General features: G+C 46.9%; 1 protein-coding gene and 1 long non-coding RNA gene across 10 annotated transcripts in view; both read left to right on the top strand.

Annotated features, from left to right (window-relative positions):
- Nucleotides 1-11,375, top strand: part of LOC126651291 (uncharacterized) — a 76,143-nt gene extending 64,768 nt beyond the window's left edge. For all 9 annotated transcript variants that reach the window (XR_007631618.1, XR_007631614.1, XR_007631613.1 and 6 more), the window contains 2 exons: nt 9,223-9,387; nt 10,310-11,375. This is a non-coding gene — a long non-coding RNA (uncharacterized LOC126651291). The remainder of the gene's footprint in view (nt 1-9,222; nt 9,388-10,309) is intronic.
- Nucleotides 11,376-13,301: 1,926 nt separating this feature from the next.
- HSD17B12 (hydroxysteroid 17-beta dehydrogenase 12) overlaps nt 13,302-27,987 on the top strand; it is an 85,010-nt gene continuing 70,324 nt past the window's right edge. Inside the window, 3 exon segments of the mRNA XM_050335275.1 lie at nt 13,302-13,378; nt 13,380-13,519; nt 13,522-13,695. Coding sequence (XP_050191232.1) covers nt 13,302-13,378; nt 13,380-13,519; nt 13,522-13,695 — 391 coding nt within the window.

Genomic DNA, 27,987 nt, shown 5'->3' with positions numbered 1-27,987 from the left:
TGTTTGCTGCACGAGGCTTTCATAAAAGGAAAAAAAATTGCAATTAAAATGGAAGTATAGGGGACGAGCTGTCTGTGTGCACGGGATGTGTTTCGGGGTGCGATGCTGAGCTGTGGAGGGGCTCGGGTGAGACCCAGTGGATTTTACTCTGAGGTGCTGCTTCTGCCTGAACTTGTGATATCTGCACCCCCTACCCCCTGTCCCTCACTTACTTTATAAATGGGTTATGACTCTCTGGGTTATTTTTTAGTTTGCAGCAGGTTAGTTGCATGCACATTGTTTGCTACTTATTTTAGGAGAGGAGCTGACAAACTGCTGTATGTGTTAGTCATACGTATACTGAGCACCTGTATGAAGTAGTGTATGGGAAGGAGGACAGAACAGGAATGTGTTACTGAGTTTTCGCATTCGTTTCACTGCAGGATAGCTCAGCATTTGCCAGTAACTTTGTCCCAAAGTTTTCTGGGGTTTGTAAAGCTATTTTTTAGTTAATTTATTACAATTTGCCCCCTCAAACAAAACAAACAAAAAACCCCAAACAGTTGGTAGAAGGTATTTCAACTGCTTTTTATTATCTGGCAGGGAGCGTGTGCTTAACACCAGTAACAAAGAACTGTGGCTGGGGACCAGAAACCACAGTGCGGGAGCACCGAATGCCGCCCTAGCATCAGCGGCCCGGGCCCCGCCGCTGGGCCGGGCCGGGCCGGGCCGCTCGGAGCGAGCTCCGCCGCTGGGCCGGGCCGGGCCGGGGCGGGGCGGGGGCGACCCTTCCTCCTGAGGCCGCACAGGAGCCGGGCTGGGGTCTGGGACGGGACCCGGCGAGCAGCGGCAGAGGCGGTCGGGGGGGCCGTGCGGGCCGGCAGAGGCGCCTCAGCGCCGCAGAGGGTTAACGACGGCGGGGCCGCGGGGCCCGGCGGGACTTGTAGGCGCCGCGGCATGACGGGAAGTGGCGGGAGCGGCTGGGATACGGCGGGAACGGCCGGGATACGGCGGGAGCGGTTCCGACGGCGCCCGCCTGGCCCAGGGTGGTGAGGCCGCCGCTGTCCCGCCCGGCCGGCCCGTCCGCACTCAGCCGCCGCGCTGGGGCGGCCCGTGCCCGGCCCGAGAGCTCGGGGAGCGCCGGCGTTACCCCCGCGCCCCGACCAGCGGCCTCGGGGCGCGGCCCGGCCGGGTGCGCTCCTCGGGCGGCGGCAGGTCAGTGGTGGGTTCCTCCTTCCCCCGGGGCCGGGGGTGCCCGGCCAGCCCTGCTCTGCCCCGCTGTCGACGGGGCCGGGCGGCCGGAGCCTCCCCGTGCCGCCCGCGGCTCCGCGCCCGGGCCGGGCTGGCGGGCGGTGCCGCTGGACGGGGGGACACCGGCCAGGCTCGGTAGGGCTCCCCCGAACCCCTTCCCTCCCGAGGGGATTCGCTTTGGTTAAACAACACGAGCGGTTCCTCCGCGCTGGCGCCGGGGCTCTCGCCGCACCCATGGCCACCCGGGGCCGATGCGCCGGCGGACGGGCTCGCTGCGTGTGCGGGGCCGCGCTTCCACTCCGTGCCGAGCACGGATGCTTTCCTGCGGCCTCCGCCGCCAGCCAGCCTGCTTGGGTACCAAAGGCACGCACGTGGCAGGAGGAAGGCGCATTTTTTTATCTGCAAGTTTTGGGATTGGTTTGCTTGTTTTTGTTTTTTTTTTTGTAATGTGAAGTGGAAAAATTAAGATGCATAAACGTGCTGAAGCGCGTTGAAGCTACGGAAGGACAGACCCAGGAAGCAAACAGGACTTGGCAGTCCACCTGATAGCAGGGTTTTTTCTCTGTGCACCAAGTGGGGAGGGAAGAAAGAGGAGGAAATATACTACGTGTTAATTTAATTTATGCCAATTGTGGGCCCAAAGTGCAAAATCAACTTCTTGTTAAACATTCTGATGTTTTAAAGTAACTTTTTAATTAACTGGAGATGTATGAAAGGAATGAAAAATAATAAATCAGTCTGAAGTGAAATTGGTAAATTTTGTTTGGGTTCTTTTGTTTTCTTCCTTACTTTTTGGTTACAAGTCTTGAGATATAGTGGTGCCATGCATCAGCAGTCAGCTGAACTTGGGGCTGAACGTGCTTAAACTTCTCATGGGAGTGAAACAGGGAAGATTCTCATTAGGTTATTTTCCTTTGTAGTAGTAATCCTCTTGAGATTCAGAAGAAAACATAATTTATTTGTTAACAAATAAGTGCAAAAAACCCTACTATTGAGTTCAAACAAAAAAAAAAAGGAACTATGCCGTAGTAGGTTTGTTTTCTATTGCACATGTTACAGTTCAGTTCTGAGAGGAGGTATGTGAGGAGCTGCACAAACATTTGTGTGTCTGAAAGCACATCAGATTTTGCCAGTAATCATCACCTGAAATACAGTCCTTAATATATACATAGATGGGTGTAATTCTCAGAAGAAAGCAAAGAAGTGATGATGATTATTATTATTTTTAAGGGAAGGTATTGTTCCAGTGGAGGAAAAAACCCACTGTTTTTCTTATTAAAAAAAATTGTTACTAGACAGAGAAAAGGGGTAAGTGCCTGAAGTACCAGCTTTATAATTCCTGGTGGTTTGGACTTGCAGAGTTAAGCTGTTGAAGATGACTTGAGGTACAAAATTATCAAGTCCAGAACAAAACAAAGTATAAAAGCTCAAGACAAGGAAAATGTGAATACTGTAATATGTTCTAAACTTACTAGGCTCACTCTATTTCCATTCTGAAAAAAATATTTTTCCAGTTTTGCAGTAGGAAATTTTACTGGATTCTGTTTTGTTTTAGTGGCAGTGCATTAGCACTGTACTTGTGCATTAACACAATAAATACAATATATCCCCTTTCCAGAGAAGTATAATGGAACTGTAAATACTGTATAAGCAGGGGAGGCTTCATGTAAAGGGGGTCAAATCGTTGAGGGTACCCAAAAGAAAGACAAGATTAGTGATACAGATGATTTACTCTGACAGCCATTGTACACTTAGCTGTAGGACAATTTTTGAAGGGTGAAATAAAAACACAGAGAAAGGTGGCTTGAAATGCAGCGCAGTTTTAGCAAAAGAAGACAGTGCTAGACTAATTTGTTACCTTACATGTTTCACTGTGAGGAAATTGGTACTGTGCAGTGGGAGGAAATCATGTAAGATGGAAAAAAATTTGATTAGTTGCATTTTAAGCTAACTCTGATATGCACTGACAGAGAATAGGTGGAAAGAAGGCTGCAAACTCGTGTTTTCAAAGACTGTATTGGAATTCTTTCCTTAGTGACACCAGTGAAAAAGTAGAATAGTGATAAAATCTTATGACAAAGAAATGGTGGGCTGTATTGATAGAGAGGAGGATTGGAATATCCATGTACCAACAAGATGAATCAAAACTGAGATTAATAGAATTAGGTGAGATTTAGTGATGCAAATAGAAACTAATCACAATTTATTCTGAAAGAGTTCATCACTTCAGTGGTGAGTTGGTGCTTGGTGCAGTAGTCAGCAGCAGAATGATAGCATGCTATGTGACATGGCTGGGAAAATAAAAAAAAAGGTGGTGTCCTAGAAAGCGTTAGGAGATGGATTTACTGTGTGTATAGGAAATATTACTGTCAAAGTACATGGCATTAGTAAGACCCAATCTGGAGCCCAGCTATCACCCACATTCAGATTAAATGGATTTAAACAGATGGATGGAACAGATGCAGAAAAGGACCACATGGATGTTAAGAGGAATAGAGAGGCTTAACAGAAAGGCACAGAAGTGACAATTACACTGTTTTTATATAGGGAAGGAAAATAATTATGTGAGCTCAAGATTAGAGTAAAGAAGCAAAACAAATGCGTGTAAAGGGGATAATGGGTAGAGTTTGCTGGACATTGCAGGAAGAGCTCTAACTATCAGACCAACAATATTCTAAAGTGGTTTCAAATGAGAAGTTTAAATTTCTTTTAAAATGAAGTTAGATATATCCAGGAAAGAACATCAGTATTGGGTTCTGTGTAGTAGTGGGGAATTCGACTCAGGAATCCTGGATATCCCCTCACATAATTCTGCATTCTTGTTTATCAGTAAAATAGATTCTGAGATGGATATGGTTATTTACAGTGGGTCCACTTTGAAAGTGTTGCTGTTTTTTGTCATCCTAGTTTATTTTTCTGTTAAGTCATTCTTTTCTTTGAGCACCTTAATAGAGGCAGAGTAGTTTGGTTGTATTTGCTATGAACTGTGTATGTGGTTTGGACACCATGCTGAAGGTGTATTCACACAGTGCTACCTGACGTCTTGCCCCTGGATGGGCTACTTGTGGAAGTCTTAATGGAACAATTTTTTGGAAAGTATTTAAATGAAAAAGTCATCTAGGGCAATGCGATATTGCATTCTAAAAAGTATGTATAATCAGCTTTCTAAGGTGTGAGACCCTGTGTCTTTTTGCCTTTTGAACTCCATAGTTTTTACATCCAGCACTTAGTGCAGCACTGAAAAACTGACAGAAGAACCTAATGATTAAAGAACGTTGCTTTTCAGCAAGGCTGCCGTCCTCTAGGCAGACAATTTAGGTTTTTACTTGGCTTTTTGCTATTGGGGAAATCTCCACAGAGCAGGGAGTTAAGCAATCATTGCTCAGCCATCCATTTTAATTTTATTTCTCAGTGCACATCTGTAGCAGGTTATTCAAAGAGAAATAATATGTTTTAAGGAGGTAACTTCCCATTCAGTGGTCAATAGAAAACTAAGTGATAAAATCAATCTAATCATCAATTTATGCATTAAGTGCTACCAGTGGTACTTTCAATAGTTGCTGAGGCAAAGGAGTGAATGGATTATAGGGATTAACTTCCTTCATATGCCTGGAGGTGAACAAGTCATGAAAATGGAAGGCTCATTTGGTATGAGACAACATGAAAGACTTGGAAAACAAAAAAACAAATATGTATTATTTCTAAATGTTTTCTTGCACATTTTTTCCATAAGGTGGGATTTAGCTGCAGATTGAATCTTGAGGCTTACAGGGCAGAAGTGTGACCATAAAAGTGATTGTATGAGTATGGAATGAAACGTGCCTGCTTGTTATCTAACCCACATTTCTGAAAAATATTCCTCTCTTCCATCATGAGTCTGATTCTTTAAAGAAAATAATTCTATTCATAGCAGGTTCTTCAGGTTCTTTCTCTTCTTCTTTTCTTGACTTTTTTGAATTGGAAGGAAGTTGTGGACTTTCCCTCTGAAATGGTGGGAACACAGTGTTAGGTCTTCAGCAAAGTAAAATTTTCTGACCTGCGTTGCCACTGTCATCCTACAAGGCTTTCCACTGCAAAAAGAGGCACTTCCACTAGTGTCACCAGTTTCTTGTTCTCTTGTGCTGCATTATGCCTCTTGAAATAGTACTGATTGGAGGAGAGAATTCATGGAAGTGAGAAGCGTTCACGTGACAAGGTTGGTAATGACATTTGTGTGATTCAATAACAAAAGCAAAACAGCTAATATTTTAATATTAAACAAAAATTAGATCTACTAAGAGTAGGGCAAGTCCATTCTTTGGCTGGTTTTATGTAAACAATTCTGGGGGGAATATGTACATATGTATACTCAGATATGTACAAATACACATAAACCTCATTTGCTGTGCATGCTGGCTAATGAGCAAAAGTAATAGAGGATCAATATATAGAAGAACTGAGAACTTAGACACTGAACAAAACAAAGTATGTTAAAGCTTGGTTTGGTAACAGTGAGGGATGGAAAGGGATGGTTCAAGGCAGCCTGCAGCAGCATTTTTTGGGTTGCGGTTTTTTATTGTTAATGTTTGTTTATTTTTAATTATTATTTGTAGGCATACTTTGGAGCTGCTGTAAATCTTCAGATTTCCATTGATGTCTCCAGAGGGATAGTGTTTTACATCCCCTGAATAGATGGCGTTCTTGGTGGAAATGTTATTGTGATGTCTTTGGTCTTACATTATTTTCAAACAAGGGTGGTTTTGAAATGCTACCTTTAATGGTTAAAACTAACGGTAGGACTCTTTAGGAAGTCTTGAAGTAGAAGTACGAAGTACTTGAAGTAGTAGTCATTTTGTAGAAGTACAAAGAATTTGAAGAAAAAAATACAGATGCATAACTGGATGTTAAAGATAGATAGGAAACAGATTTTTTTTTTTTTTTTTTGCTATCAGCTTCTGCCCCTGGTGGGTTCCTAATTGAACTTGCTACCATCCCATTTCCTCTAGGAGTGATACAATGTGGTTAACAGGCATTCTTCAAAACTTAATTCATGTTTGTGAAATACTGGGACTGGCCAAGACAAAGTCTTCTACAAGTGCCAGGTTATGGCAGGGGCACCAGAACTGTCTGGCAAGTGGATGATGATGGTTTTTTTAAGAAAGGATATGATGATGGAAGAGGTAAATTGTTATGTGTGAGAGAGGAAATGTCACATGATTTCTGTCTCTTGGGTATGTACCAGCTTGTGCTAGACAGACTCTTTCAGAGATGTGGTGCAGCAGGGTGGAGGGAGACCTATAGACACAATCTCACATTCAATATGCTCCACAAAAGGATGCTGTGAAAGAGGATTGAGTGTATGTAATACAGTGCAGTGGATGAATAATGGGTTATGGATGAAGAGACAGGGTTTATTAATATATAGTCCATATATAGAGTATATAGTCCAGATATAGTCCATCATCTGCATCTGAAAGTGAATGTATGATGCAAGGTGAGACTGAGTGTTGGCAGTGCTGTGAGGGACATGCATTCCTGAACTTTGTTCATTTTATGTGGACAAGTATCTGTATCACTTATCTATAGTTACGAAACTAGGTAGAAGAGACATCAAGGATTAAACAATGAGCACACTGTATTTCATTCAAAGAGATGATATTTTCAGCTCAAAATCAATATATTTCAGGGGGCTGTAGGATTGAAGAAGGTTAATCATCTGTTGCCATGGCCATATTATGTCTCTCCAGTAAACACATGTTGCACTTGGATTTGCAGCATGCACAACTGTTAGATTTTTTTTAGTCGTACTTGATTTCCAGTGTCGCTGGTGATTAAAAAAAACAAACACCACTTTATATGCATGTCCTACTCAAGCCTTTCCTTGGTTTGCATGATGAGAGGATCTGGATCTCCCTATTGTAATCACTTCTGAATACTCTAAATGGGGAATGGCAATAAAAAGAGAAATTTTGAGATTTTACAGGAGACTCACCTGTTAATCCACAGAAGATAAAAGTGAAAAAACCCTGTACAAAGTACAAGAAGTTTTTAGTGCCATTTGTATTATTTCCTGTTTGTAAGGGAAGCTGAACAGACCTTCTTGTAAAGAGCTGTGTACATCTGCTTGGCATGCTAAATTTACAGTCTATAGACTCAACTAGTTAATATGCCAGCTACTGTCTAGTCTTTAGGTTCTGTTTATCTTCCATTGCTACGTTTATCTGGAATGTTTTGTTGTTGAGAAATTTAGGACTTTATTCCCTAAAGCAGAAGGGCAGGTTGCTGATGGCGAAATTTATTTAAGAAACAAGGAGTGTATAGCTTTTACACAGTGTGGTAACCTAAAATGCCTAAATGGCTCAATTTCAAAGCTAAGACTTGTGTTTCAAAGCTGACTTGTGTTTGCAAGTCCCTATCCTTCTCATATAAACTATAGTCAAAAGTGTGCAATTGCAGGATGAGTGACATGCCAATCAAAATTTGTGCTTACCTGCTGATTTATTATGGCACTTAATGTTACCAGGTCCATCCCTTTCTCCCAAGCAACTGCTCTCTGGCTCATTTGCTCCTGTACGCTGTGCAGAGCAGGGACAATCAGCTCTTCTGTGGTTGTTCAGTGCCTGGTGCGCCTTCTCACAAGTGCTGAGGTGCCCTGTGTTAGGCCCATGGCAGTCCTGTAGGGCTGGCAGCGAGAGCTGGCTGGCTGCTGCTGGCAAGGCCCAAGTCTGAAACGTGGATCCCCAAGCACCTGCTTGGAGGGAAGAGGGTTACATAAATACCTGCTTTCAGTGTTGCCCAAATACACGGCTTTAAGACATGCTTAAGATTTATGCACAGGATGGCACTGAGAATGTCTGCTCCAGCCCCTCCAGTCCCACTGGCTTTCCCTCACATCATTTCAGATTATGGAAAACCAGTTGTTAGGAAAAAATTCTTTACTGAGGGTGGTGAGGCAGTGGAACAGGTTGCCCAGAGAAGTTGTGGATGCCCCATCCCTGTGAGTGTTCAAGGCCAGGTTGGATGGGGCTCTGCGCAACCTGATCTGGTGAAAGGTGCCCATGCCCACAGCAGGGAGGGTTGGAACTAGATGATCTTCAAGGTCCCTTCCAGCCCAAACCATTCTGTACTTATATGATAAGATGATTGATTCTGTGATTCTGTATGCTGTGCAACAGCTTCAGCCAAAATCACCTCGCCCAGCACACGTCTGTGCCATGCTGTTAAAACACTTTGCTGCCCTTTCAGGCAGAAGAGGGAAAACTGAGTTCCTAGGTGAGTGCTAAATAGCATGTGAACTTGGAGGGGTACCACGACCCCAGCAAGGTGATGGAGTGGGTGCCTAAGGAAAGGCTGAGGGTCGAGAATTCCACACAAGGTGTCCTACCTCACCCCAGCGTTAGGATCAACTCAGCAGTGGACGAGGTGTCTTGAGAGATTTGTTGGCATGTCTAACTGGTTCTTGTAGAGATTTTCATTTAACAGGATGGATAATGAAGATTATATTCTTAGGTATTCTACTTATTGCCTTCAGTGTGCACTGGGGCAGGGTGTCATAATTTGAATCTGTGAATTTAGGCAAAGACATGCTGCAGTGCTCAGCACCGCAAGAGCCAGGACCTTCTTTGAATCTGGCCTCACCTCAGTAAGTGTGAGTAATGATAACAGAGGCATGAGAGCAGAATGACTGTACAGAAGGAAGAGCTGCTCTTGACTTGCTAGAGTGAAAAACATATTTGTAAAGGGATAAAATTAGTGCTTGGTACAAGAATGCCATTTAATGAAACAAATGACTACATTTCTTCTCAGTGGCACGAAAAACACATGACACATCTCAGATAACCAGCAGTCCCCCATCCTGCTGTAAGGGTTGCTGCAGAGCTTTGTCTCCTTTTGGGGTAGTTCTACATCCTTATTTTTTGTTCATTATTGTTGCATTTTTTAGTCGTGCATGTCTTTACTCCTTTAGCTTTCCTGAATACTTTTCTTTTGTCTCTCTTGTGATCTGCCATACAGCTTGGCCGCCTTCCATGTGATGGAGCAATGTAGCCGAGTTGTGGGTTGACTTAGGCTTGCATCACCACCCTGACGCAGGTTGCATCTGCAGTCATCTGGAACTGACTACATGCCTGAACTGATAAAAGATGCTGTGGAAATATGGATCTCTGGGGCCTTGGCAAGGTATCTTCACGTATATGTGTGTGTGCATGTTGTGAGTACATTCAAAATGCCTGTCTATTCCATCAGCTCAGCTGACTGAGTGCTCCTTTGGGATTTGCTGCTCCTTGTGGCAAATGGAAACAGACCTGCAAAGCTCATGGGAATACTGGGATTAACCATGAAAAGGGGAATATGCCTGTTGCCCAGGAATGTGTGATGCCCATAAGCAAGAGATCCAAAACCCCCTCACTTGACCTTTGTATAGTTCTTTCTCTTCCAGTGAGTCCCTTTCCCTGCCTGTGACTCATCTTCTTCTAAATGTAGACTGTAAGCTTCTCAGAGGACTGCCTTTCTCTCTGAACAGAGTAGCGTAAAAAATAGCAATGCTGTTGAATAACCAGTATTATTTTTTAACACAAAAAAACCCAAGGACTGCCTTTCTGTACCTGTGCTTCTCTGTCAGTGGATTTATCAGTTCCCTTGAGAGAACAGCAGGGCAGGTTCTGTCCTGACCCACAACAAGAAGGTTGTTCAGACAAGAGGTCTCAGGAGCAGCACAACTGCAGTGCAGTGGGGAGTAGATGTTATAATAAAAGATGGGTAGGCTCTGACAAAGGTCAACACATCTTTCATGGCACCCATGTACTTCCTTCCCTATTTCTGGCCCATCTGTAATTGGCAGCATCCCCTTAGTAACTGCAGTGTGGTTTATGTGAATGTCCAGTAGGAAGTTGCCTGCTCCCTTAAGCAGGTTACCCAACACCCATGTGCTTTTCTCCAGCCTCTACATACACTGTCCAGCTGCCCAGTGCACTTTCATTCTCAACACTTGGTGACTGGTGATCATTCTGATACCTTCCATCCTTCACTTCAGCTCCTGTGTTGTCTTTGACTTGTAGTAGATCTCTCACTCTGGGCAAACTGGTACCTTTTCTCTTTCCAGGTGCTTATGCCATATCCTCTCTTTTATTGCCTGGTCCTCTGGAGGACGAAAGAGTGAGAATCAGCAGTGTGTCATTTATCCTGCAAACAGTTTGAGAACTGCCTTGACAGCCAGTGGAAGAAAATAGTGTGATGTGGTCACAGCAAGCGCATGTTCTTTCTAACAATTTACAATTGCACTATGATCCCAGTGAGAGTGATACTCAAACCTCCCTCTGATTACCTCTCTTCTTTTCTCTTGTGGTAACAACATTGTTTCTTTCCAACACAGGAGTGTTTATGCAGAAATGCCAAGATTCTCCATGCAGATTAAAGTAGGTTTACAAATTAAGGAAAAGCTGGTATGGAACAGGAAGAAAACAATCCCAGCATTTTGCACTTACTTGTAATCAAAATCCTGTCTTTGGAATGTGTTATGTCAGAAATACACTAGGTGAGGCCTATGAGGATTTTCCTTGTGTAACAGCAAGAGTTAGCCCTAGCATATCACACTATTCTAAAAATGGTGTCCAGTAAGCAATAGGTGGCCTCTCTTGGAAAAAAATCAGGAAAAAAGTTGGTGAGAGCTGGATCCTCTGCAGTGTCACTTTCACAGCTGAGTGAGTGACAAACAAAAGCAAAAAAACACCCCAAAAACCAAAACCCAGTGGGCTAAATCACCATGAGGATGGATTCCCCCTGTTGTGGAACTGAACAAAATCCAGGGACGTTCCCTCCTAATAGGTCAGATATAAGTGCTGTATGGTAAAGATTAATTTCTAAAAGTCAGCTGTAAACCTACAGGTCAGCCAATAAGACAGGGACTTGACCCATTTTTCATTGCGAAGTGTATGATAGTTTCATGCCTTTAATCAATGTCACTGCAGACAGTATGTTGTTGAATCCAATGGAATTGTAATCCTGCTATGAATTTAATTGTTTTCCACAAGTAGAACAGAAGCCTTTGATTTCTATTAATTATGTATCTGTGTGAAAAGCTATTTTGTGTGCATATATATTTAATAACAGGAAATGTAAGAAACATTTATTTATATTAAACTAATAAAAGGAATAGACCTATCAAAGCATGTTTTCATTTAATTTCTTTGGTCTTGTTTCCCTTAGCATGAAACATGAAAGGTCATTAAGTTCAACCTCGTGTGTCTCAGGACACACAGTTCTTTCTATAATTGATGTCATACAAAAGCATCTTGTTTCTAAATGAGACCTTTGAGGTTGCAATAGTCCTTGTAACTGCAATTAATCATGGGTGGGTTGGGGCCTCAAGGTGCAACACTTAAGATACTTACCTGTTGCAATCTTTTCAAACTCTTGCAAATGTAATCCCTGCGTTGAGGCGCTCATGCTTTATGAACAACAAACCGGCAAAGTTTAGGAAACGTGGGATAGGACAAGGAGAGAGAAATTGCAGAGCTCTTGTAAATCCATTCCGTTCATAGTAAGCAGTCTGCAGGAGTGGGCTCTCTAAAGGGTAGCCAGATCTGTAGCATGTTGATTTCCCACCTCCCAGAGGAGAGCATGGTGTGTGGAGAGTAATGCAAAGGAGAGAGTGAGGGAAACTGACCCATGGCTGCAGCCTGGCAGCAGTGCTTTACAGAGGCAAGGGTGGCATGGGAAGCTGGCAAAGCTAGGTGTAGAGACTCATGAACACAGGTGCCACCAGCTTGAGCGTCTCTGGCAGCAGCCGGACAAAAAGCAAGAGGAAGAGAGCAATGTAATAACATTGGTGGATGAGGAAGATCAACTTTACCTTTATTTTGGATTCTTTTTGGATTATTTTGGTGGGGTATCTGGGAAGGCCAAATTGGGGTCTCCTTGGTGTCAGAGCAGCATGGTAAGAGGATGAAGTCTGAGGCAGAGTGGTGCTTTGGTACAGCTCAAGAGATCTTCAGCAGGAGTGACTGGCTTTGGGTATGACCTGTTTGCCAGTGCAGGGGAGAAAGGAAAGGCAACAAGCCTGCTGTGGTACCTGTTGTCAATCTCCAAGATGTATGCTCCAAAAAAACTCATCTAGAGAACGTTTCTTACTGATTGAAATGAAGTCATTGTCAAAGAAATGGTATGAAAGGTTTGTTTTCTAGAAAAAGATTTTGACACTGAGAGTTGCAGGAGGCTCCCTTTGAAAACAGTGGTCCCCTCCACCTCCACTGGACTTCTCTTTCATTTTGGTTGCCCCACACATTGCACCAAGACGCCACCGATTTTCCTTCTTCCTCAGCCACTCCTGCCCTTCCAGCCTGTTCAGGCACTGCATCTCAACCATGAGCTATTTCAGGACTTCACATTCCCACGCCTCCCCAGTCCCACCTCGTTCCCACCCCAGGCTCCCTCCTAGAAGGGCGGGATAAGCCCGGGGCCCGTACGCGGGGTGCGGGTGGCTCGGCCCCAGCGGGAGGCTTCGTGCTCTTCTCTGCAACCATGGAAAGGGCCACAGAGGGAGTGAGTGTGTGTGTGTGTGTGTTATTTCAGAGGTGTCTCCTACACTCCCCCAGTCCAGGCGCTCCCGACCCATCGCGCGCGGGGCTCTGGGACCGAGGTCGTGCCAAAAGGGCAGGTGAAGGACGGCGGGGAAGAGCAAGTCTAGGCGTAGTGCAGCAAGTGGGGAAATATGTCAGGAGGGCTCCGCTGCCCCTGGATCTTGGCGGGGGAGGCAGACCGAGGCCGGTCAGAAGGAGAGCGCTGCCAGCCACCGCTGCATGAGAGCCGTGGCGACCGGGCTGCGGTGCCCAGCCGCGCTTTCCCCGGTGCCCTGTTCCCGGTGCCCCCGGCCGTGCCGTGTCGATTCCATGGCGGGGGGAGCGCGGGGGGGGAGGGGGAGGGGAACCCAGGGATACATTCGGGTGCCGGGCGGAGCCTGAGCATTTTATGAATGGGCTCATATGACGTCAGTGGGGCGGGAAGAGAGGACCCGTCCTTCGCCAATCCTGCAAGGCCTTCGCGCAGCGGGGCCAATCGGAGCGCGGTCGCCGGGTGACGGCCATCCTTGCCGGCCAATGGAGGCAGGAGAGCGGTGCCGACCACGTGGGGCGCAGGCCGCAAGTAGTACGGGGGCGTGTGGCCGGGCGGCCCCGGGGCGGGCGGGCCCGGCCGCGTTGCCGGGTTACCCGGTGCCTGAGCGGCCCCTCCGCCAATCGCGGCGGGGCGGGGGCGGGCGCCGTGACGGCTGCGGGGCGGCGGTGGCCGGGAGGGCTCAGTCCGGCCGCGGCAGCCTCCGCAGCATGGTGGCTCCTGCCGTGCTCCCGGCCGCCGGCCTCCTCTACTGGGTGGGCGCGCTGGGCGCCCTGTACGCGGCGGCGCTGGCCTCGTACCGCCTGCTGGCCGGCCTCCGCGTCTGGGTGCTGGGCAGCGGCGCCGCCGTCGTGGGGCCGGCGCTGGGCGCCTGGGCAGGTGAGTGCGCGTCCCGGCCGCCCCCGCCGCGGCTCCTTCCCCTCCGTCCTCCCGGGCTGGAGCAGGGCCCCGAGGGGCAGCGCGGTGGCGGCCCCGGCCCGGCGGGGAGGGGGCGCGGGGCTCTCCTCGTGGTGAGCGCGGGTGGCGGGCACCGGCCTCGAGGGAGCGGGCGGAGCGCCCGGGGGGCGGCTCGGGTGCCGGGGCGGGCCGGCCCGGGGCAGCGGCCGAGGGGCTGGCAGGTGCCGCCGCCCGGCCGGGCGCGCTGCCGCGGAGACGGTCGGAGGCTCCTCGTGAAATCTGCGGGTGCCGAGAGAAGCGCCGGTTGTTGGGATCTGTGCGCGGGCGGGCGGGCACGGCGTGTTTGAACTTGGTCCCGGCCGGGCGCGCAGCGCGGCCCCGGGTCCGCGGGGCAGGTCCCGGTCCTGGTCCTGGTCCTGGTCCCGGTCCCGCTCCGCATTCCCGGCGCGCGCCGCCCCCTCCGCGCCGGCTTCGCGCCTCATCGCTGACGTCACGCCCGCCCCGTCCCCGCCGCCCCCGGAGCAGCGGCCGCTCCCGGCGGCTCCCGGCGCAGCGGGAGAGGGAACAGCCGGTCCTGTGCCCGGCCGCGGCGGCACCGGGAGCGGCGGCGCTGAGCCGCGGCCGGGGCCCGGGCGGGCGCGGGCAGCCGTGGCTGCTCCGGGAGAAGCGCCGGGGCGGAGGGTGAGGGAACAGCCGTGCCGGGAGCGGCGGGCGAACAGCGGGAAACTTGTGCCGGCCCAGCCTGATCCAGCATCCCGTCCGCTCTGCAGTCCCGGGCCAGAAGGAAGGGCTGAAGCGGAGTGGCCGCCCCTTTGTAAGGGGTGACAGTAGTGGTGACAGTAGTGGTGGGCGGGAGGGGGTGTCGGCAGCGGTTAACTGGCATCCCAGAAAAACAGGAGCGCAGGGGAAGTACAGCAGAGGCTGGTGCCAGGGGATCGTCAGTGCTAACGCTGCACTAACTTTTTTCAGTTCTTCGCTTCCTGGTCACAGGAGGCACAGTTTTTTCCATCTGAGTCTGACATTGCTGTTGTGGATTTGAAGTTAGGATGAGGCTTTAGAAAGGGCTTCTCTGCAGGTGTAACAGATCAGGCCAAGAGTTTTCAGTTCCACTGCTCCCAAAGACAGGGGCAAGTCCTATGCCTGATTGGGAATTGATACGACGGACCATAAAAAGAATTGCAGACTGTGAGAGCTGTGAGTTTAAGATGAGATGATGGTTTAAAAGGCTGCACAAGGTATTTCTTTCCTCAAGGGGAGTAGGAGGACATCAAGTGCTCAGATGCTGCAGCTGCTTCCAGGTGGCAGACCTGTAGGTGCAGCAGCCCCGCAACAAGCTGGTAGGTTGCTGGGCTAATGACGGTGCTTCCCCATAATCTCTGCTGCAGCCAGCACAGAATGCGTATGTGAACACATGGTTGGGCAGTCAAATTTCAGCTTGTGTGAGATGCCAGTAAACCAGCAGTGCTACTGGCAGCACACATAATGCCAGAGCATGTCATGAGCCCTGCATGCAGAGGTTTGAAATGCAGCAGCAGTGCCCTGGACAAGCTGTAGCTTTACATATAAATGACTAAGGCCCATGTCTTCCTCCCGGCTTAAGAATGGAATGCCTGCTAAAGATATGGTTGGCATAGGAGACCCAAACCCTCTTTGACTTTCTGATGTTGGTTTTACATATATTACTTAATGCATTATCAGTTGCCTGCTGACTTGTAGCGCATCACAGACGACTTGGTGGCCACTTTAGCTTGTTTTGCATTGTCACACATGTGGAAGTTTGCAGTGCTTGAGCCAAATGACAGCTTATCAACTGGTACCACAAACTGCAGACAACAGATCTTCCCACAGTCACAGACAGAGATCTTCCCTCAGACGTCAGAGAACTGCAATGCAAATGTCCTCCTCCACTGTTTTGTACAAGTGCAGGCAGCAGCAGGCCATTGTATATGGCCAGCGGCTACTCAGAAGGTATTCTTTTCTTTGCCATGGTCATGATCTTCAAGGCATGGAGGAAGAGGAGCATTGGTGGGACAGCTAAATTCCCTGTTTATTGCTCTGCTCTGAAGTGGAAGCACTGCTGTGTCAAGAAGGCTAAAGAAATAGGGTGATGGTGCCTGCTGACTTGGACCTGAGCTGTCACTGTGGCTGACAACATGTGGCCACCATGAGCTAGCTGTTGTATATCCTCTGTGTGCAGCTTATGCAGGGGAGATGCTGCTTTATTGGGACACAGGCTGTAGTCTCTAGCTGAAATGAGGGGACGTTGTAGTCTGAATAAGCACTGGGGTGGTTTGCCCTGAAGCACATTGAGGCTGGGAAGGTTCTCTGTTTTCTCTCCTGGAAAGGAGAATAAGGTACAGCTTGCAGAATACGTTGGGTCACCTTGAGAATCAACGAATTACTAAGTCCTACTGTAAGAAGAAGTGCATTTTCCTGTTTTTCTGGTCTTTTAAAAAATAGTGGGTTTGATACTAATTGGCTGCTGTAGATGCTGTGATGTGTTCTTTCTACTGCACGACTAGAAAGCAACTTTACAAAAACTAAACCACTTACAACCCCTTTTGTAAGGACTTCTCACCGCCCTTTATCTCTTCTGCATGTCTGAAACTGACTTGGACATTCTTTCCTTGTTCTCTTAGAGTTTTTTTGGATGCCAAGATTCAGTTACTTCTATGTATGCTCTGTCTAATTTTCTGGTATTTAGAAGGAGGGGATTTGAGGAGGCGAACAACTGGATGAACCACTAGTGTATTCTGACAAAATTAGGTTTGTACTACTTGAACTAGCAGCTCTTTTGACCAAAAGTTAATTTTTCTAAAGTTGCATTTTTGTGTGAAGGTCTGTATGCAGCTTTTCTGGTTTACCCTCAGCATAACTTGCATCTGCCTTGTTTTTTGGCTACTGTGCAGTGAATGGAATTTGGGTGGATGTTATTTCAACGTGATATTTCTGGGTGCATCTTGAGCGAGTATGCAGTGAAAACTTCTGGGTTGAATGCTCTGCCTTTAATGTGTCTCATAAATTGGTAGCAGAAGATAACAGTTCCCTTGATTGAAAAACAGTTTAGCTAAATAAACTACAGACTTCACAGGAGCAGCATGCCAAGGAGTCATTCTGAAATCACCAAGAATACAGCAAAGATGTGGCTGCTCCCCTGCCTTCCTCTAGACAGGCAGATCTGTTTGGTGGTGCTGCTAGTTGTGAACCATAGTGATATTTCCTTAGGTTGGATGAGTGTCCTATTCTTCTCTCATGGATGGTAGTGGCAGGCAGCCACCTTGCTTCTCTGCCATTGACAATTGGGTGTATTCTGGAGTACAGAGTGTCTGGAGCAGGAAACTGTCTGCTGCTGTCATAGCTCCCATTTGGACAGTTGCCGTGTCTTCTATTTTAGGAAGTCGCCTCTTTTTCTGGAAAACATGAAATAATTTTTCTATCCCTTTCATTCAGTAACTTGGTGAAATTAATTCAAAATCCTGTGGTAATTCAGACTGGGAGGGACCTCAGGGGGCTTCTAGTTCAACCTCCTGTTTGGAGCAGGGTCAGCTGTGAGATCAGACCAGTTTGCTATATGTGAATAATCAACTTTGTATATTCAAAATACATTCTCACTGCAAGGTTGGATTGATCTGGTGCTCTAAAGCACCTAATGTCTTGATTGTATCAATACTTGGTTGTTTGGATACCTAAACTTTTTATTTTTTTTTTTCCTGGCTCAAAATTGTAAATATTTTGATGAGAAATAGATTTTTCCCCTGATTTGCTGTAGCTGAAGTGATGTGTTAAGTGGAAACAAAGTTTATTTTGATTGTGTAATTGTCCATATGACACTCAAAGAAAAGTCCTGTTTTCTTTCAAGCCTCACAATGGCTTAGAAAAGCATCCACTTCTTCCCCCAGTGCCTTTGATAGAGACATGGTTGAATAATCGTACATTTAGTGGTTACAAGATGTCTGATAGTGGTGATGCTTTCTCATGTGGTGAATACAGCTGTACAGTTGTATTGGGGCCAACAAATGTTTGTGAAGATGAGCTTGCCTTAATTAAGCTTCTTGGAGTTTATTCACTAACATGCAAAATTAACTAAATGTGGCCAATTTGCTGTAGATTTCCTAAAAAAGAATTTGTAAGAGGTTGTTAATCAGGATGGTGCTCTCAATTCCCTCTAACTTTCTGTAATTTGATTTTAGACAAAACCCCCTTATTCAGTCTTAAACTGTTCTTTTCCTGTGTAAATGTTTAACAAATAACTTATTGGAGCAGCAGCAAAGCTGAGTGAACCTCTCTGCCTTCTTGTCGGCTTCTTTAAGCTTCCTTTATTTAACATGGTCTATGCATAGTCCAGCATCTAAAAATAGCAACTTGTGTACCAGGGCCACTAAGGAAGGCATGAAAAATGTATGCAACTAGGTACATGAGCAGTGGAGTAGATACTTATTTGTGTCTGTATGGTCAGGTCTTTCAAAAAATTATGAATATGGGGGATGATTCCCAAACTCTGGCAAGGAAGTTGGGATAATAAGCTCTATAAATCAGACCTTAACAATAATATTATTAAATTAGTAAGTGTAATGCTTATGTGAAGAGGAAGAAGGCTAGCTGGATTTTGTGCTTGTCAATGTTTTGAGTTAGATTCCATCTATAAGATTATGCTTCCCGTGGTCTCTGGAAATGGTGTCTTATGAAACAGACCCTGATCCATATGAAGTTTGTGGGATATCCTTAATGAAATGTCATGTGATAAATTATGTTAACGACAATTTAAGCACTCCATACAAAGGGCATTCACTTTAGTGCTGACCACGAGCTAACTTGTTGATGACTGGGTAGCTTTCACAAGCAATGTCATTTTCCCAACTCCTTAGCATCAAGTGAAATAGTTATCTGAAGGCTTCTTTGTTTTCTGCAAGTAGGTTTCAATCCCTGCTGCACAAATGAGTGCAGTCTTGGTTTGCAGGTGTTTCACAGTGTGCAGTGATGTGGTGTAGACCATGTCACAAATCACTGTTGCACAAATCATTGTGCAACACTAGTGCAGTGTGTGGTGAGGGTGTAGTTAGTAGGGAAGCAAAGGGAATTTCAACCTACTCTCCCTGCAGGATGTGAGAGGAGAGGCTCTACCCAACTCCCAGTTTTCCCTGCTTGCAAGTGCATGGCTGGTGTGTACAAAGCTTTAGGGACAGCTTTTGGTTCTCTTGTTCTTCAGCAGAATCACTTATTCAGGGATTTATCATCTTCAGCACTTCAGATCCATTGGAAAGGTTTTCTGTTCTTGTTTTTGATTCTGGATTCTACACAACACTTCTACCCTTGTGTGAAATAAAGCATGGCACTCATCAGCCTAAAAAGTAATGTTAAGAATGTGTGAAAACATGCCGGTTTCCTTGTAACTAACTCATGATCGTGACAACTCAAGTGAAACGTGCAGCTTGAACTCAGAGCATGTTTTGCTTTTTTGTATGGCTATTTGCAAAGTGCTTCTGAAGGGTTATGCAGTGAAGAGTGGCTTTGAGAACAAGCTGGTGCTGGTGTCCTAATCCTCTCTGAACTTCCCAGGAGTGCTTCTCCAGTGTGTGTGTCTTTCTCTTTTCACATTTGCCATGTAACGTTTCCAAGTATCCATCATGAATTTTCTCTAGTAAAAAAGTTAGCTCTCTCCCTTTAGTCATCAATCCTATTTATAGCTGGTAATTTAGAAGACTTCTGTCAGTGTCTCCCTCCCGCCTGCTCCTTGTTGGACTAAGCAAGCGATGCTCTTCCAGAGCAACGCAGGAGAAGTGGGATCTCTGACCTTGTTTCTCTAGACTCAGCAGCTTGCATTGTGTGGTGCTTGAGTGGGCTGTAACTGCTTCAGAGACCTTGCAGCTCTTGGTGAGTCAGGGAGGTTCTCTACTATGTTTTACGTAGGCTACTGCTACTAACATATCCTAAAATTAGTTTTGCTTCCTGACAGTATAAAGGAATGCTGTTTTCTACAATTTCGCTGTATTTCTGCTGCTTGACTGCATCTTTCAGGTGTTTTCCTTTGCACATGATGTTACTAAAATCTCTGCTTAGTAGGATTGCTCAACACTTGTTGTGTTAAGTGCTCCTTCTTGCAATCTGTGGTCAGAAGCAGAGTGGGAGAGCAAACACTCCGCCCAGAAGTCCAGAGTCCCATCTCCAGTTCTAATGTGTCCCTACCGATCAGCCTTCCCCTTCTGGCTTGTGCCAGCACACTAAATGTGTACGTGTGGGCACCACCAGCCCTGGAATCAGTCAGGCTCGATCTCCAGCTCCGGAGTTGGATTCAGAAGATGAGCAGGCTTTACCATGTTTAACTGCAGGAACAGAGATGTATGTGAGGAAGGGTTAAATGCTGTAGTACAGTTTCTCCACCTCCAAAAAAAGGGCTAATGATGTGTGGAGGAGAGATGTTTGCATTAAGGTGAAAAGAATAACCATCTCTGATAAACAGCCTGAGAGGGAAATGCTTGAAAATTTATTAGCTTGGGGGATGAATAGCTGTGTTATTTTAAGCTAACTCTTTCTCTCAACCTTCTGTGTGTTATGAAATAGGAATACTTGTAATGGAAACTGGTTTCTTAAAACTAGGTAATTTATACAAGGATGTAATCTAGAGTAGTACCTTTCTCCCATTTGTTTGTTTTCCTTTTTTGTCCAGTGTACTCCACTTCCTTTGGGAAGACTATCTGTGAAGCATCCTGGTGACAGCAAGGAAAGGCTTTGTGTGGAAGTGAGGAGCACAGAAGTGTCTCCAGCAAAGAAGTCCAACTGGAATTGTGCTGGGTGTTAGTACCAGTTGGGTAAATGCACTCCTGTGTAAGGAACAAGTAAGCTAGGAAGCCCTGAGGGTGTGAGGGCACAGCTGAGAGTGTCATTTGGGGGAAACTGCAGTGGTTCTCCACCTGGGAATTGTTTTTTTGGTAGGTGAGTGAAACACGTTGTGGTCTTATGAATTACAGAATATGCCGAGTTGGAAGGGACTTAGGAGGATAATCGAGTCCAACTCCTGGCCCTGCACAGGACCATCCCCAAGAGTCACACCATGTGCCTGAGAGTACTGTCCAAACACTTCTTGAACTCTGTCAGGCTTGGTGTTGTGACCACTTCCCTGGGGAGCCTGTTCCAGTGCCCAGCCATCCTCTGGGTGAAGAACATATCTGTAATATCCAACCTAAACCTCCTCTGACACAACTTCAAGCCATTCTATTGAGTCCTGTCACTGGTCACCCCAGAGAGGTGGTGAAGGGGGAAATACCCCTCTTCTTCCCCTCATGAGAAACTTGTAAACTGTGATGAGACCTTTCTTCAGTCTCCTCCAGGCTGAATATAGTCATCCCTAATACATATGGTTGGGATGATCATGTCTGCTATGAAAGGGTGATAGTAAGAAAGTATCTTTCCTAATTATTCTAACAGAAATGCCAAATGTGATTCTGTAGGCTTGTATATGAATACAAATATGGAATAAACACTGTAACTGGTAGGTAAAGCATGTTGTGTTGGGCTTGCATGGTTTGTTTAATTACTTGCCTAATTAGATTTAGGGTTGCTGCTTGTAGTTTCAGATGACTTCTGTTGCTCACTTACTGATAGGCTTTAGAAAATCAGGGTTCCTACAGAAAAGGAAAAGATTTTTCAGATTGAATATGTTAATATCTGAAAATGCTAGAACTGGAGGATTTGAGTTCCTTCCCTTGTAGTACATTTAATTGTACAAAAGAATTCTATCTTAAATCTTCTTTTTTTTGACTCCTGATTATTTAACTTTAATGTAATATATTGTTTTTCAATCTGTGCAACTTCCCAGATTCCTGGAGTTGAAGTCTAGAGCAGTACATCATCAGCCACTGGATGAGTCATTAGCAGAGCTGAAATACTGATCCACAATATAAGCTTCTCCTGCTAACATGGCAAAATTTCCTACTGAGCTTCTAATTTTCTCCCTTACCTTCAGGAACAGATGGTGACACCTAAAATCCTGGGGTTTGGTTGTAGGTTTTGAAAGAATCCTCATGTGTAGCAGTGCTTCAAATTAGAGTTGAGATGTCCAAAAGCTGAGCCTCAGGGAAAATAGTGCCTGTTCCACTGTATCTTGCACTTCTTTTCCCATTTTTGTTACCCTCCCTGCTTCCTTCTCTCCTGAGGGTTCTCTTGTTTTTCACTCATGACTCAGTTGCTTCTCAGTTGTGGGAGATAGCTGAGTGGCTCAGGTTCAGGCATGGTTTGTGTATGTGCAGAACTTAATGTCTAGTTGACCGTACAGATTTGGGTTTGGTTGCACGTTTGTTTTTCTTCCTGTTTTTTACACCTCGCTTCTGTTTTCTCCTTCTGAGTAATCATGTGTGTTCTAGGAGGGTGTATTCCATCAGTCATGGCAGTACCTGAGGGACAGCTGGGCTTCCACTTCTTGAGGAGCTCTCTACTCACTGGACAGGGAAGAGCAGAGTTGGAGAGCTCAGCTCTAGGGATGTTAATCTCAAAGATTTTTTCCAAAGTATTTTCATGTATGTTAGAAGATTACCACTGAAGCAGAAAGGGAGAAAGGCTGTAATGAAAGAAGGGGAATGGGACATGAGAGATAAACTCAGTGGGGCAAAGGTTTTTATTGTTGAGGGGAGGAGCTTGTTGTGCAGAGACTGAATAATCTGGTCTCCGTCCAAACTGTCTAGTCCCTGCTTTTAGATGCAGAGGTGTGGAAGGATGTGTGTAGATATGGAAAGCAGAAGGTGAAGAACTACCTGTAGTTCTGCATTTGCTGCTACCCAATGAACACTTGCATGCTGTTTTTCTCCATAGTCTACTTCTCCAAAAAGACCTAGTTTCACGTTCCTCATCTGTGACTGGCTGGTCTGTCTCTCCAGTACTCTTTCCTTGTATCTGTTATGGTCTCTGGAAGACCTGTTTCCCACAGGCTTCCCTTCTGCTCCCTTCCCCAGGATTCTTATCCTTCCAGCAAAGGTGCTTGATCTATACATTTGTAACTTACTATTATTTTTTACAGATATATTTTCTTGAAAATACATTTGTGCATATGCCCAGTATTCCTGATGTCTGAGTCCCATCTGCTGCAAGAGCTCTCCATCTCCAGAGTGTGACAAGTAGAGGTGATTCATTATGGCTTACAAGTCAGGTCTCCCAACTCAGAATATTCTGTGACTCAGTGACTCTAACAGGAGGGAGAAGCAGCAACCAGGAGAAGGATAGGGCAGTAGAGGATCACTGCACTGCTGGAATAAGCTGCTACCCTGTCAGTAGTTGAACAAGGTATTAGAGTTAGGGTGTCTTGCAATTTGTTCCTGCCCTCAGATGTCCTGTGTGTCCAAGCTAGTGTTTGGCAGAAAGGGATGTGTATTCTTGTCAATTTATAGGTGTTCTAATACAAAATCTTTACCTCAGTCTTTTTGTCCTGGTAGATGCAGATATATGTCAAAACTTTTAGGGCTCCACAACTTTGTGATGGTTCCTGGATCTGGATATAGGATACTCCATTTGGTGGACCGGTTCTTCATCTTTGCTATTTATTGCCAGTTCTTGAGTGTTCACTCCAACCTCTACAGCCTTATTCATGTTCCTTATATTGGCATCAGTTTGGTGCCTCTCTCATGTGGTGTCAGTTTATAAATGAGATGCCTTCAGTCACAAGACTGAGTGTGTGGTTTTACATCATGGCTTTCTGATGTAAAATTTGGTGTGGAGAGAGAAGGTAGATGGAGAACTCTGCTCTTGCTTTTTTCCTCCTTGTGCTGGCACTGATGTTGGTCTGTTTGTGTGATAATCTGGTTAAGGAGTCTACCCTGCAGAAAATTAGTCACCTGGGGCTATTTATGCTCCACAGACTGCTTTGGTCATATGAATTCCAGTGCTGGTGCAACAGAAAGGAAACCTGTCAGTATGATGAAACTATATATTGAGGATACACTTGAGCCCAGTGGTCAGCTCGAATTGCTCCAAGACCAGGCTGCTACCAAAAGAATTGCTACTGCTCTAGTCACTGGCTGTGAGCTCTCGGTGCTTCCCTTATTTTTGCCTCCAGTGGATATGTGGCTGTGGTGGTGTGAGTGAGGTCTGCTTGTGTGGCTGACAACTAACTCTGCAGGAAAGACCAACTGTAGGTAGGTAGCTGGATCAACTTTCTGTGCTGCCTGAAAAGCTACTGGCAAAGAGATGCTGAGGAAGCAGGTAAGAATGGATGGCGGGGTGACATCCTGCAGCTACGCTGGCTGAAACACCCTAAAACTGCAGGAGGAGAGCGTGTTTTCAGTTCGGTTGCTTGGTCCCATCTTGATGGGCTATTCCAGAGTCTTGTTTTGCTTGGTTCTTTGTGGGTCAAGATGGGTGGCATGTACCTCTTGTGAGTTGCAGAGTATGGTTTTGGAAGTCCTTGCTAACAGGTTTAACTAGCTCCTTTCCTTTTCAAAAACTAGGATAATGGTCTTGCATTGATTTGATAGCTAGGGTATTAATTTTAAGACATAAAACTTTTTGTCATTCCTTCTACAGTAGTTTAGTATTCTCTTCTTTCTGTGGTCTTGTCCTTAGGGACAGACTGGTTGTATTTGGCTGTATTTGTGGATATTATTCTGTTGACCAAAATCTTGATGTTTTACAGTGTTTGAAAATGGGATGTGGGATTTGGTAGGGAATCTGTAAATCCAAAAGTCTTTGTAATCCAAGAAATTTTAGTAAAATGAAAGAGGTGGACTTTCAAGCTGCCACCTATGCAGAATTGTGGTAGCATCTCATCACAACTGGATTTGTCACTTCTGTGCTATTGCTGGTGTTGTTTAAATCAAAGTGTAGAATTGCTGATATAAAACATTGCCTTGGCAACATCTGAAAATAATGCATTTGTTCAGAGAAATGTTAGTGTGACATACCAGTATAGAGTAGCTTATTTCAGTCACTGTTAGTAAGCTTTGGATTAAAACCATATTTCTTGTACACTAACCTAGAATTTGTCTCCTCAAACTTACTTTCAGCACAAATTCTGTATGAAGTGAGGAAGTAGATTTGAGTAAGAGTGTATCTTATTTCATAAACGCATATTATTTTAAAATAGCCTTTACTGTAGAAATTGCTTTACATTTTTATTGTAGGGTCTTGTTTTGGGGGGAATTGGTCATGTGGCATGCCATTCAAAACTTTTATGCCCAGTGTGGTACTATATGCATGTACTTACTAGCTGTGGATTTTCTGCAGTCTGAACTTTTGCCCTTATTCCTAAATCTTGGAGCAGTGATAGCGTTCTTTAAAAAGCCCTTTCTCCCTTCTCCTCTTCCTTAAGGTGTCTTAGTTCCTTTGATGCAAGCTACTTCCTCTGGCCACAATGGCCATTTTCAGCATGAATGACGTACTTAAGTTCAGTGCTGTGTTAGTTTGCATGTGCAATGGGCTGCTGGGTCTCTAACAGTGACCTGCCCAGACTGTGCTGTGCCCCAGCTGGCCCATGTTTGTCCTGTGCACATTCTGGTGCTTGTAGAACAGCAGTATTTTGGTGAGATGGCAATAGCTGTCTGAGCACATAGTAAGAAAGGTTTGCAGGACTTGAAGAAGAGTAGCAGAGATGCTGCAGTATTTCCCATTGCTGGGAGGGAACTTTGTGCAATTTTGAGGGGTCTTTTGAGAGAGAGGCTAGAAGGACCTCTGGATAATAAAGCTGTTTTGTCAGTCTGGTTCTGATCAGTGGACTAAAGGTACCAAGATCAGTCTTTGCAGAGGTGGTAAGAACAACCTTCATTGTTTCTAATGTCTACACTTCTAAAGGAGGGTTTTCTCTTCAGCAAAGCTTTTGACACCATCTCCCGACTCCTGGAAAAGCTGGCAGCCCCACAGCTTGGACAGAGGCACTCTGTGCTGGGTTAAGAACTGGCTGGATGGCCGGGCCCAGAGAGTGCTGGTGAACGGGGCTGCATCCAGCTGGTGGCCGGTCACCAGTGGTGTCCCCCAGGGATCAGTGCTGGGCCCAGTCCTGTTTAACATCTTTAGTGATGATCTGGATGAGGGGATTGAGTCCATCATTAGCAAATTTGCAGATGACACCAAGTTGGGAGGGCTCTGCAGAGGGACCTGGGATAGGCTGGAAAGTTGGGCTGATTGCAGTGGGATGAAGTTCAACAAGGCCAAGTGCCGGGTCCTGCACTTTGGCCACAACAACCCCTGCAGCGCTACAGGCTGGGCACAGAGTGGCTGGAGAGCAGCCAGGCAGAAAGGGACCTTGGAGTTTGGATCGACAGGAAGCTGAACATGAGCCAGCAGTGTGCCCAGGTGGACAAGAAGGCCAATGGCATCCTGGCCTGTATCAGGAACAGTGTGGCCAGGAGGAGCAGGGAAGTGATCCTTCCCCTGTACTCAGCCCTGGTGAGGCCACACCTTGAGTATTGTGTTCAGCTCTGGGCCCCTCAGTTCAGGAAGGACATTGAGGTGCTGGAGCGGGTCCAGAGAAGAGCAACCAGGCTGGTGAAGGGACTCGAGCACAAGTCCTATGAGGAGAGGCTGAGGGAGCTGGGGTTGTTCAGTCTGGAGAAGAGGAGGCTCAGGGGTGACCTCATCACTCTCTACAACTCCCTGAGAGGAGGTTGTTGCCAAATGGGGGTCGGTCTCTTCTCCCAGGCAATCAGCAGTAGGACAAGAGGGCATGGTCTTAAGCTCTGCCAGGGGAGGTTTAGGTTGGATATTAGAAAGAAGTTCTTTACAGAGAGAGTGATCAGGCATTGGAATGGCCTGCCCAGAAGAGGTGGTGGATTCACTGTCTCTGGAGGTTTTTAAGATGAGGCTGGATGTGGCACTGAGTGCCATGATCTGGTAATCACAGTGGGGTTGGATCAAGGGTTGGACTTGATGATCTCGGAGGTCTCCTCCAACCCAGTTAATTCTATGATTCTATGATTCTCTTGGACCAGAGAGAGAAGTTCAGTGCTTGGCCCCAGTCCCACTCAGAGAGGAGTTGGGGGAGCACTACTGAAAACCTTTTCTGTTGTGGAACTTACAAGCTTTTCTAAATCAAAGAGTCTTTGGAAAGTTGGGGTAGGGGAGGCTATAAGGATGAGATGTCAAAAAATGAAGGAAAGGATCAAATAGGAGGGAGATGGGGCAGGAGGTACCTGAAGTCAAACAGGGAGCCAGTGGATGCTGCTTTCCAGAGAAAATCCAGGCAGTTGGTGGAGGCTATTCTCCCTTTATAGCAATGCATCTGTGGACAGAGGGTGTTGCTGGAAATTCCTCTGAGCTACCTTTTCTCTGGGCCACGACTGCTGGTCTACTAGCTTGGGACAAGCTGAAGAATCCTGTTGCCACTTGCTTGAGTGGACTGTGTAAATGAAAAGGGAGGTTGGAGAAACTGCAGTGAAGACCTTGGAAGCAGATTGTGGTGGACCTTCACAAGGGGTTGCTGCGTTCTTGGTGTGACTATCCATAGAAGTCTCTACCTTGCCAGGAGCAAGGTACATGTTGAGGACATGGTGTGCCGGTGTTCCCTGATGGAGCCAGGGCTCAGTGGGACCTGAAATCCATGTGGAATGCGGGCTGGCCTGGAGGTCCTTCCCTCTGCCGGGAGCGTGTGCCGAGCTGCCTTGTGTTTGGCACACGAGCACGCAGGGCTGTTGGCCGCCAGCTCAGGTGGATTCTCTGTGAAGGCCGGCTGGGGGAACCGCTGGGGCAGGCGGCTGCGAGAAATGTGGGGAATGCTCTCGGCTGGGCCCCAGCTGAGCGCGACGTGGGCTGGGCTGGGCTGGGCTGCGAAGGGCGCGCTGGTGGCACCGGGATAGTGCTGTGGGAAGCCGGGCGCTCGGGAAGGGTCGGCTGTCGGCCGGCAATGGGGATCTCCAGCTCCCCGATACCGTGAATTCTTAGTGCCAGAGGGCTGATGGCACTGCGCGCCGTGGTGCGGGCGTGCTGGGATGAGTGTGGAGGAGGGAACAGGACGTGCTCCTCGCCCCCCGGGCCGCGGTATCACGCGTGGGCGCAGGGAAGGGGCCGCGGGGCGCCGTCCGTGCCGCGTCCGTCTGTCCGTCCGCCCGCTCCCTCCCCCGCCCGCCGCGGCGCCGCAGCGCCCCCTGCCGGCCCCGCGCGGCGCGCCGGAGGTGCGGGCGCTCGGGGCCCTCGGGGCGGCCCCGCCGCCCTCCCACGGCACCGGCCTCGCCCCCGCGGCCGCCGGGGGCGGCGGGGAAGCCCGCCCCGCTCCCGGGGGATCCGCTCCCCGCGGGTGGAGGCCGCCCCCACGAAGGGTTAACGCCGCCTCACCTCAGCCGCCCCGGCCGCGGCGGGCGGGGG

The sequence above is a fragment of the Myiozetetes cayanensis genome, unplaced genomic scaffold (assembly GCF_022539395.1).
Source record: "Myiozetetes cayanensis isolate MyiCay16 unplaced genomic scaffold, myiCay2020 scf6-25, whole genome shotgun sequence".
Lineage (NCBI taxonomy): Eukaryota > Metazoa > Chordata > Aves > Passeriformes > Tyrannidae > Myiozetetes > Myiozetetes cayanensis.
Note: the sequence above shows the minus strand (reverse complement) of the source record. Positions and strands in the feature narration are given on the sequence as shown.